This window comes from Urocampus carinirostris, chromosome 7 (genome assembly GCF_059441175.1).
Source record: "Urocampus carinirostris isolate Australia breed hairy pipefish chromosome 7, RoL_Ucar_1.0, whole genome shotgun sequence".
In the NCBI taxonomy this organism is placed as follows: domain Eukaryota; kingdom Metazoa; phylum Chordata; class Actinopteri; order Syngnathiformes; family Syngnathidae; genus Urocampus; species Urocampus carinirostris.
The window spans coordinates 37,302,430-37,314,249 of NC_142355.1; the positions used below are offsets into that span (position 1 = coordinate 37,302,430).

An 11,820-nucleotide genomic window follows, 5' to 3' on the forward strand; every position below is an offset into this window, starting at 1 on the left:
ATACTAGGAATAGGAGTACGTCCATTTCTTCTTCTGGCTTTCATCAATAATCCACCTCTTCTTCACGTTTACGGGTTCGACCCGACGGCTCTCGTTCCTAATTTCAGCATTAAAATTGTCAATATCCGATAAAAGTGAGGGGTTAAAAGGCGTAATATCCACAGGGCGTAGTAACAGTAGTTCCTCTCTAGAATATTGCACGATAGAGTAGGTTGTAGAGATAAAGAAAAGCGATAAAATGAAGAAAACTATGAGAGCTCGATGTGACGCGTCGCCTTCGATCGGCGCCGGGACAGCGCGACGTGAAGTCATCACTACGTGGTATAATAATTATAGCTGAAATTGACAACATTGTGGAGTCTACTTTTCGCCTATAATCCACAATATTGAGGAACATTATTCCCAGTGATAATAACTTAATCTATAGTGATGACATTGTGAGCTTGACTTTTTTTTTTAAATGTGAGTTGCACACACAACATTGTGGAGTTGATTTTTTTCAAGCAAAATCCACAACGTTGTTAAAAGAAAATATCAAATTAAATCCACAACATGACAGGGTCCATCCATAAAACAGAAAAGTTATGATTCCACCACGTTGTGGATTCTACTTTCCGATCAACATCGACAACATCGAGGAACGGACTTGTCAAATTGCATTCACAAAAGATTTCATTTTTTCCGATATTCACAACATTGTGATTCGGACTATTTCGTGCAAAGGCTAACCACAACACTGTGGAGTGGATTTTTCATGCAAAAACCCCAACATTGTGCCGAGAAATTGTCCATCTACTTCCAAAACGTAGAGTCCGATTTTAAATCAAAATCCACAACATTGAGAATCAGACATTTTAAATTATGACCGCAACATAATAATAATAATAATAATAATTTCCTTTGTATTGTCATTCTTTGTAACAATGTACACAGAACGAAATGTCGATACACCTGACCCGTTGTAGCGGGTCGATGCAGCCGCAGCCAGAGGGCGCCGCCATTATACCAATTAGGTGGACCTGCACAATATATTTCCTCTGCTTGAATAGCTGAAGCCCACAACTTTGTGGATTCTACTTTCCGATCAACATCCACAATATTGTCGAACTGCATCCACAAAGGAGTTCATTTTTCCGATATTCACAACATTGTGAGCAAAACCATTTAATATGAAGCTCACTCACAACATTGTGGAGTGGATTTTTAAGCAAAATCCAAAACCTAGTGGCAAGGAATTGTCTAACGAAATCTAGATCATTGCATTATCAGATATTTTAAACTGACATCCGCAGCACAGAGAATCTGACTTTTTCAGAGTACGACCACAACATTGTGGAGCGCCAAAGACTGGCCGATGATGTCACCGCCAGTGTTGCGTTCAAAGGCATCACGTCAAAGACGGCGCCGCGTCGGAGGAAAATGCAAAGCGAATCGCGTTGACATTTTGGGGTCACGCTCGGGACTCGATGGCGCCCGACGAGCAGCCGGCAGCCGTCTCCGTTAGCGTTAGCGTCGTGCTAATGTCACAACTTGCACCGGCAGGAACGGAGGAGGGGGCCGGTCACTATTTGGCCCCAGGGCCACAGCGGACGATGACGTGCTGAGACGTGACGGCCGGAAAAACGAGTGGGCGGCGGAGGCGGCGCTTAGCTTGAGCGCTAAAGGCGCTAAGGCAGGGGTCGGGAACCTATGGCTCGGGAGCCATATATGGCTCTTTTGATGACGGCATCTGGCTCTCTGAAAATTTCTGAACGAAACAAATCAATCAATAATTTTACTAATAATGTTACTTTAGCAAAATAAATAATAATAAAGTCAGAAAAACCCATGTCCAAAAAAATAAATAAATAGACACATTTTAATTTATATATATTTTCACCTGCAACTTTTCGTTCAGGCACGCAGCTAAGAGCCAATCTGTTCTCCGGTGAGCGGGAGGGTCCGCTACCCGGAAAGTCTAATTTTAATGGATAATTTACAACAATCTGCACAAGTCATTTTGAAGCAAAGAAGTAATATTTCCTCGTTTTTGGTTAGCTTTTTTATGCAGAGTGAACCCTTCTAATCAAGAAGATGACGAAAAGGAAAAAAGATGAAGATTACCGTACGTTTCAGCAGGAATGGGCAGAGCAATTTGCCTTTATTGAGAGAGCAGGTTGTGCAGTGTGTCTTATATGCAATGATAAAATTTCCTTGATGAAACGGTCAAATATAAAGAGACACTTCGACACACGCCATGCCACATTTTCAGCGAAATATCCAGTGGGAGACAACAGAAAGAAGGCCTGTCAAGAACTACTTTCCACAGTCCAGGCTAGTCAGCAGCAGCTCTGTGTATGGGCCAAACAAGGTGATTTTAACTCTGCTAGCTTTGCTGGTTCTTTAGCAATTGTGAGGAGCGGGAGGCCGTTTACAGATGGCGATTATGCCAAATCATTCATGCTTTATGTGGCCAACGAGCTTTTTGACGACGTTAAGGATAAAGATAAAATAATCAAACGGATAAAAGATATGCCTCTTTCAGCAAGAACTGTGCTGTGATGTCGAATCAAGTGGAGATAAAAACAAGTGAATGACATAAATGCAGCGGAGTTTTTTTCCCTCGCTTTGGATGAATCAACAGATGTCAGTCATTTATCCCAGTTCAGTATTATTGCACGCTATGTTGACGGTGACTCGCTGCGTGAGGAAAGTCTTGCCGTTTTGCCACTAAAAGGGACAACGAGAGGAGAGAATTTATTCAAGTCTTTCATGGAGTTTGCAAATGAAAAGAATCTACCAATGGATAAACTTATTTCTGTGTGTACCGATGGTGCTCCGTGCATGGTGGGGAAAAACAGAGGATTTGTAGTGCTGCTTCGTGAGCAGGAGAACAGACCCATCCTCAGCTTTCACTGTATTCTACATCAGGAGGCACTTGCTGTATTGACCATGTTTGGATCTACTTTTGCATGCTAACAGTCGTTCTCACACCTAAAACACATCAAAACCAACCTGCGATCACGTTTAAAAGATGGAAGCCTAAACGCCTGCATGAAGCTGAACCTCACCACCTATCAACCGGACTACAAAGCCATCAGCAAAACCATGCAACACCAAAAGTCGCATTAATAGTAAGTCAGAAGTACTTTTCTTATTAATAAATACCTTTAATTTTATTTTGAACAACATGTTATAACAGAGTTTTATTATAATATACTGGACTGTCTCAGAAAATTAGAATATTGTTGATAAAGTTCTTTATTTTCTGTAATGCAATTAAAAAAATTAAAATGTCATACATTCTGGATTCATTACACATCAACTGAACTATTTCAAGCCTTTTATTATTTTAATATTGCTGAATTTGGCCTACAGCTTAAGAAAACTCAAAAATCCTATCTCAAAATATTAGAATATCATGAAAAAGTATACAAGTAGGCTATTCAACTAATCACCTGAATCATCTAATTAACTCGAAACACCTTTCGAGGTTTCCTGAGCCTTAAAAACACTCAGCTTGGTTCAGTAAACTAAATCACAAGTATGGGGAAGACTGCTGATCTGACTGCTGTCCAGAGGACCATCATTGATACCCTCCATCAGGAGGGTAAGACACAAAAAGAAATTTCTCAAAGAGCAGGCTGTTCACAGAGTGCAGTTTCAAAGCATATCCACAAAAAGTCTGTTGGAAGGGAAAAATGTGGCCGGAAACGCTGCACAACCAAGAGAGATGACCGCAGCCTTAACAAAATTGTGAAGAAGAGCCGCTTCCAGAATTTGGGGGAGCTTCAAAGACAGTGGGCTGAAGCTGGAGTCCAGGTATCAAAAGTCACGGTTCACAGACGTGTCCGGGAAATGGGCTACAATAGCCGTATTCCCATGGTCAAGCCACTTCTGAACTCAAGACAACGGAAGAAGAGTCTGAATTGGGCTATGGAGAAGAAGCACTGGACAGTTGCAGAGTGGTCCAAAGTCCTCTTTTCAGACGAAAGCAAGTTTTGCATTTCATTTGGAAGTCAAGGCGCCAGAGTCTGGAGAAAGGCTGGAGAGGCGCAAAATCCAAGTTGCTTGAAATCCAGTGTGAAGTTCCCACAGTCAGCAATGGTTTGGGGAGCCATGTCAGCTGCTGGTGTTGGTCCACTGTGTTTCATCAAGTCCAGAGTAAATGCAACTGTGTACCAAGAGATTTTAGAGCACTACATGCTTCCATCTGCTGAAAAGCTCTATGGAGATGAGGATTTCATTTTCCAGCATGATCTGGCACCTGCCCACAGTGTCAAAACCACCAGTAACTGGTGCACTGACCATGGCATCATTGGCCTGCTAATTCCCCTGACCTGAACCCCATCGAGAATTTGTGGGGTATAGTTAAGAAGAAGATGAAAGACACCAGACCTGCAAATGCAAATGAGCTGAAGGCCGCTATCGAAGCATCCTGGGCATCAATAACACCTCAGCAATGCCACAGGCTGATTGCCTCCATGCCACGCCGGATTGATGCAGTAATCCGTGCAAAAGGATTCCCAACCAAGTACTGAGTGCATCAATGGACATTTTCAAATGTTTGATTTAGTTTTGCTGTTATAAAATTATTTTTTTACTTGGTCTGAGGAAGTATTCTAATATTTTGAGATAGGATTTTTGAGTTTTCTTAAGCTGTAGGCCAAATTCAGCAATATTAAAATAATAAAAGGCTTGAAATAGTTCAGTTGGTGTGTAATGAATCCAGAATGTATGACATTTTTGTTTTTTTAATTGCATTACAGAAAATAAAGAACTTTATCACAATATTCTAATTTTCTGAGACAGTCCAGTATATATTGTTGGTCTTCTTCGATTTAGATAAGAAATTGCTGACCTGAGGGCCTCAGACAGCGGTGAACAAGCAGAGCGGGCAAGTAAACATGGACAGATATGAATAAAACCTCAGCCTGCAGACCAGTTGATTGTTATAATTATAAATAATTGTTAGTTTTTGTTATTAACTTACAATGTTGTTCAAAATAAATTCTGTCTTATTATACTATAAACTCGTTGATTTTCCTCTTCCATTTAGCTGTTTTTGGTATTAAAATATACATATGGCTCTCCTAGGATTAGATTTTAAAATTGGGGTTTTTTTCGGCTCTTTCAGCAAAAAAGGTTCCCGACCCCTGCGCTAAGGTCAACAACAAAAAACATCAGTCGACGAATCAAACGACAGAAACAGGAAGAAAAAAAGAACAAATTAAAATAATGTTCAAAAACGTAAAATGAGAAAATTAGTGGGATCCCTAAGGAGGGTGCCCTCTTGTGGCCATTGCAAGAATTTCAATTTTATCTATTTTATTCTTGCTTTTTTTTTTATTCTTTTAAGTTTTTCTTTTCTTGATATCTCTTTCCCTTTTCTTTTAATTTTTTTCATAAATTATTTTCCTGTTTTTTGGTTCTTTTACTCTCTTCTCTCTCTTTTATCCCTTTTCTTTTTTCATTTATTTTCATCGTTTTCTCTTTTTTTACTCCTTTTTTCCTCTATTTTCCTTGATTTTTTTATTCTTTTGTTTATCTTCTCCTTACTCTCCTTTTTTTCTTTTTATTACTCTTTTTCTTTTTTGTCCCATTTCTCCTTTTTTCATCTTTTTTCTTTCTTGGTTTTCCTTTTTTAATCTATTTTCCCATTTTCTTTTATTATTTTAATGTTTCTTTTCCTTTTTTAATCGTTTATTCTTCTCTTTTTCGCCTTATGTTCCGGTTTTCCTTTTATTTGTTGATTTCTTCTTACCATTGTACTCTTTTTTTTCTTTTTCCCTTTTTTTCTTTTCATTTCTTTTTTTCTTCATATTGTTCTGCCTTATTTTGATGAGAAGTACAAAGTTTTTTTATTCTTCCTTGTAAGTTTTTAGCACTCGTTTTCGGGTGCCAGTCGAGGATTATATTGCCCGGCTTGTGATTTAGCAGTTGTTAGCGCCTCTAAGCTAGCGCTCACGTCACCGAGGTCCCAAGGGGGACCGAGACGTTTCCCGGACCGTGAAGAAACAAACTAGCGTGTCAGCACGATGTACTCATCTGCCACGTCAGACGAGCTAATTTTAGAAAAAGTTTGTTAAAGGGACTGTGTGTAATAATTGAGCACTAAATTGTTCTTTTTTAAGTCAAAAATAGAATTCTAAATTTGGCACATATCCAACCCGTGTCAAAGTAGATTGAATATTTATTTTTTCTGGTAGCCGCTAATGCTAACGTTCCGCACATTTCCTAGCAGTATCATAGTAGATTGAATATTTCTCCTTTTTCTGTTAGCCGCTAATGCTAACATTGGGCACATTTCCAACCTGTGTTATAGTAGCTTATACATTCATTTTTTTCTGTTAGCCGCTATTGCTAACGTCTGCCACATTTCCAACCGGTGTCAAAGTAGATTGAATATTTCTCTTTTTACTGTTAGCAGCTAATGCTAACACTGGGCACATTTCCAACCTGTGTCATAGTAGCTTGAATATTTCTTTTTTCTGTTAGCCGCTAATGCTAACAATGGGCCGATTTCCGACAAGAATGACAGTAGACCTATCTTCATTTTTATGTGGGGTGCCTTAGTTTATAATGCTAACAATAGGCTCATTCTCAAAAAGCGTTATAGTTTCTCGATTCTCTTGTTTTCTTTTGGCTGTTAGCCGCTAATTGCTAATGATGGGCACATTTCCAACCAGTGTCACGGGAGCCCCATTTTAATTTTTTGTTTTTTTTGCTATTAATCGCTAATACTAACGTGAGGCACATTCCCACATTTTCTACCAGTTTCACAGTAGCTTAATTATTATTATTTTCTCATTAGCTATTAATGCTAAGTAAGTGTACATTTCCAACAGGAGTCACAGTATGTTGATTTTTTTCTAAATTTGATTTCTTTTTAGCGATTAGCCGATATTGTTAATGAAAGGCGGAGTTCTAACAAGTGACCGTATCTTGATTCTTTCTACCTGTTAGCCACCAAAGTTAAGAATTTTGCACATTTCCATCAGGTGTCACAGTATGTTGATTCTTTATCTTGGTGTGGGCAAACCGCGGCTGGCGGGCCACACGCGGCCCGGCAGGCTTTTTCAACTTGCTCGTCAAAAAGGATAATAAATGAATGCTTAATAATAAGTAAAGTACCATTAAAATGTACACAAAACAAAATACTACTACAGAAATACTGCAAAAAAAGTACAGATTGCTACAAAACTAAATTTCAAATTTTGTGCCTGAAGAAGGGACTTAAAAGTAATGAATTGTTGACCTTCATTCGAAAAAGACAAAATACTATAGAAATACGACAAAAATATTACTACACTAATACTTAAATACTGGAGAAATTATACTACATAAATCCTACTACTACGGAATTGCTTCAAAAATACTACAACATACGACAGATATACCACACAAATATCACTACAATAATACAACTACAGAGCTATTACCACAGAAATACTACATAAATTTTACTATGAAACATGTTAAACGGAAATATAGAAATACTACAAATGTAGTCCAAAGATCCTACTATGGAAATACTACCAAAAAATACTACAATGCAAAAATACTACTACAGAAGGCTTAAGACAGAAATAATACTGAAATACAACTACGGTTATACTACAAAAATATCACAGATATACTACAAAATTATGGAAATACTACATAGATACTACAAAAACACTATGATGGAAATACTACACAATACTATGAAAATACTACAAAATAAAACTCCAGCAACGCTTCAATACAATACAAGATACTCCAGATATACCAGAACATTCTACCATGGAAATACTACAAAAATATTACAATGAAAATACTACACAATACAATGAAAATAATATAAAATTAAAACGACTGTAATAGTACAAAAATACTACAAATAATCCTACTAAAATACTACATACAATTACACACAAATAATCAGACTGCATAAATACTACAAAATAACTCAAATAAACAAGTAATACTACGAAACTAAATATCAAATTTAGTGCTTAAACAGGGAATCGATGAGTACAAAACCAATATAAGTAGTAAAAAAATGACTTAAGTCCCTGTTTTTAAGCACTAAAATCGGTATTGATTTGTATGAATTTTGTCGTATTTTATAGTAGTACTTTATTTGATTATATATGTTGCCATAATACAGTAGTGCTTCCGTACATTTGCCTGACACACGAAAGGTCCCCGGTTCGAGACCGGGCGGAATTATATGCTGGCCTGGAGAGGGGTGGGCGCCACCAGGCTGTACTTGCCCAGGACACACCACAGGAAATGGTGCCTCTACCGCTCGTCTGCTTAAGGGATCCAACTCACTGTTATACTGTATTTTGACTATTTTTGTTCGGCGGGCCGGATTAAAAAGCCTGCAGGTGCCGCATGTGGTCCGCGGGCTGTGATTTGACCCACCCCCGCGCTAACGCTCGTCGTAACAAAGAGGTATTTTGGGTGGTATTTACCTGGAAGAGGCGCAGGACGTTGGCGACCATGACGGAGACGGAGCTGGCGGCCGCCCCGATGACGGCGACCACGCGCTCGGGTTTGTGGAAGACGGGCAGCCCGCCCCCGACGCAGCGCACATCGGCGGCGTCGCGCTCCATCAGAGACTGGACGAAGGCGAGCGACTGCTCCAGGGCGTGCGTGTCTCGGGAGCAGGTGTCCAGCACCTTGGCCCCCAGGGTCAGGTTGGGCAGCAGGCGGGGGTCCTTGTTGATCAGGTCGATGGCCAGCAACATGGCCTCCAGACGCTGGACGCCTTTTTCTTTTTTCAGGGGTCCGCAGGGCAGCCCCCGCTCCCCTCGGGCGTGCACCGGGAACAGCCCCCCCAGGATGAGGTCGCCTTCCAGTCGGATGGAGTGGGGGGGGTCCTTGGAGGGGTCCTTGGAGAGGTCCTGGGGTTCAGGGGGGGCCGACCACAAGCCCTCCAGCATGAGCAGGGGCAGCAGGTAGCACCCGCTCAACAACATCTGGCCGCCAGGGTGGGGCCCTCAATCGGCATGGGGGGGCGGGCAAACCGAAATGGGGCAGGGGGGCGCTTCCTAAAACAAAACAAAAAACGTTTGGAAAATTTGTTTTTTACCCCCATGTGTTATAAGGAAACCACGCCAAAAATACAGCCTGTGGGCCAGATCTGGCCCGTTGGATTTTTTTAATTTGGACCGCCATAAAGTTCAGAGTAATTTCTAAAAAAGAAATGTCCAACATGCAGGTCGCGAGTCAGATCGGAGATAAAACCAGGCCTGCGAGACAACGCTGAGAGAAGTCCAAGAGAAAAAACGAGCAACGGGAGGATATATGTCCAAAACGTGTTGTCAAAGCAAGGAGCAGCTAACAATAAAAAATAATAAATATAGCAGCTAGTGATGGCCTGTAGTTAATAATAATAATAATAATAATTTCCTTTGTATTGTCATTCTTTGTAACAATGTACACAGAACGAAATGTCGATACACCTGACCCGTTGTAGCGAGCCGATGCAGCCGCAGCCAACAGAGGGCGCTGCCATTTTACCAATGTTATAAGTCTTAGGTATGACTCGGCCGAGGCGTTAAGTGGGTATCATGAGTGGCTAGAGAAGGAAAAAGCCTCAATCACAGAACTCAGATGGGATAAGCAAGGGACCCTAAAGGACCAAGCAGGAACAGCTAAATGTAAACAATAAAGGCGAGCAATAACTGGCAGCCAAGTGGCTAACTGGTGTGGCTAAAGAAAGAAACAGTGGACAAAAGTGGAAAATGCTAGAATCTTGGATTTTGTGCATGGCAAATGACATTGAAGGACAAAGAAGCTGCAGCTAACAATACAAGCAGCTAGCAGCAAGCTATAGCATGTTGCGTGGCTAGAGAAAGAAACAGTAAGGGAAAAAGTTTGTAGAATTTATTTCAGATGCCTGAATCATTATACTCAACGACATCGCTTGCAGGACTAGCTAACAATAACAATGGAAAATTTTAGCCACTAGCCACTCATTTTGGCTAGGGAATGAAACCGTAGAAAACGCTTGAATAATGAAACTTAGACATTAGCTAGCATGGGTAGAATTTGAAGGCGAATGACCTTGAAGGACGACACAGGAGCAGCTAGAGAGGGAAACGGTGGAAAAAAAGGGAAAATGACAAGCACCAGGTGCTTGATTCTGAATTGCCTATTATTTGAATCAAAATTGTTTACGAGTAAATAAATGGAAGTGCTTTTACACCACAAGGGGTTCTATTTTATTTTATCAGAGAAAAAAATCAAGACACAAGGAAACCAGCTGTTAAATGCTAGCCAATGGTCGCTAATGCACAAATTTCATATACTATTTAAATTAAGTGCCCATTTTTGTCAACTTTGTTTGCTTTCACCACCAGGGGGCAGTGTGGAGATTTTTAGCTCACTATGCTCCAATAGTACCGGTAGTTAGTAGTTCTTTGCAGAGGATAAAGAATACAAGTAACAGGATTCAAAATGTTGCAGTAATAACTACATTCCTGCCAAAGGACATCAATGAGGTCACAAGTACTTCCAAATGACGTCACGCGATTAAAATCCCTTTTTCGTGCATTTAAGAATTGACGCGTGGTGCGTTCACGTACTTGTCTTGTCCGCCGGAGTTTCCCGCGCCGTATATCCTTTTCCTTTTTCCCGCCACCAAACAAAATGCGCGCCAAAATAATAATAATAATACTAATAAATAAAGATGAGAGAAGACTTCCCTGGTTGACTGCGTGCTGGAAGACTGCCTGGCTCGTGCACGCGCGTGGGTGGATGGAGCGAAATCTTGCGCGCGCACGCTGCCGGACGCGCGCGTTCACAGGTGGCTTTAGTCGCGGGAAAAGAGGGGGGGGGGGGGAATTCAGAGCCGAGTTGGCGCCCTCCACAGGGGAAATGCTGCAGTTGCATCATTTGGTTTATGGGAGGGGCTTAGACTCTCGGGGGAAATCCTTGCCTTGGCTGCCCTCTGCCGGTGAAATGACAGACTATAAAACAGACAAGATTGCAAATCAAACGAGTTTATTTTGCCGCTATTTTATCATTTCGAATAAATATTTGAGATAATTAAGTTATAATTCTACGTGATATTGAAATGTAAATGCTGGAGGATTTAAAACTAGTGTAGGATACATTCAAGATGATTGAATTTAAAGGCAAAGTGTGTGTACTATTTAGCGCCCCCTAGTGGAAGGGAAAAAAAACAGGCAAAATATTGATGTTAATAAGTGAACTATCAAATCTTCTTTTTGTTTTTTAATATTCATGGGTTTAGAAATATATAGAAATATTTAGAAATATATAGTTTACATAAAATCTCAACTAGTGGGCGCTAACATGCCTATCCACACAATGAGTCAATGTAAATCTAATTTAAAAAAGGATCTAGCTAATGCTCCATGGAAAAAAAAACATATATAAAATACCCAGTAAACCCAGTAACCCAGGAAGCAAAAATACAGTAGAATACAGTAGAGCCCCGGGATACAGCGACCCCGCCCTATGATGGCACCTTAAGATGTTTTTGGTCTCACGATACAGCATTTGAATGAATGAATTACTGAATGAAAACTTTATTTGAACATTAAAATAAAAACACAACAAAAACAATAACTCAACAAAATAATATCGCATACACCATTTATATAACAATTGTAATACTATTAATAACAGTTATTATATAATAATAGTAACAATAACAACACAGTTAACTATAGTTATAAACGCAGTATTTCCGATCTCTAGTATCACTCAGACGACATTTTCTTTATCTCTGTATTCCGCCAGGAATGTTTTTTTGTATTTAAATTTGAAAAAGTGAATTGTTGAACATTGATTTCGTCTTGCAAACCGTTCCAGAGCTTG

At 40.0% G+C, this 11,820-nt stretch overlaps 1 protein-coding gene across 1 annotated transcript in view; it reads right to left on the reverse strand.

Annotated features, from left to right (window-relative positions):
- LOC148363234 (metabotropic glutamate receptor 8-like) overlaps positions 1-10,728 on the reverse strand; it is a 51,262-nt gene extending 40,534 nt beyond the window's left edge. The window contains exons 1-2 of the mRNA XM_088340849.1: positions 10,560-10,728; positions 8,442-9,020 (exon numbers count right to left, since the gene is read on the reverse strand). Coding sequence (XP_088196975.1) covers positions 8,442-8,948 — 507 coding nt within the window. The 5' untranslated portion in view covers positions 8,949-9,020; positions 10,560-10,728. The remainder of the gene's footprint in view (positions 1-8,441; positions 9,021-10,559) is intronic.
- Between the last annotated feature and the right edge of the window lie 1,092 nt (positions 10,729-11,820).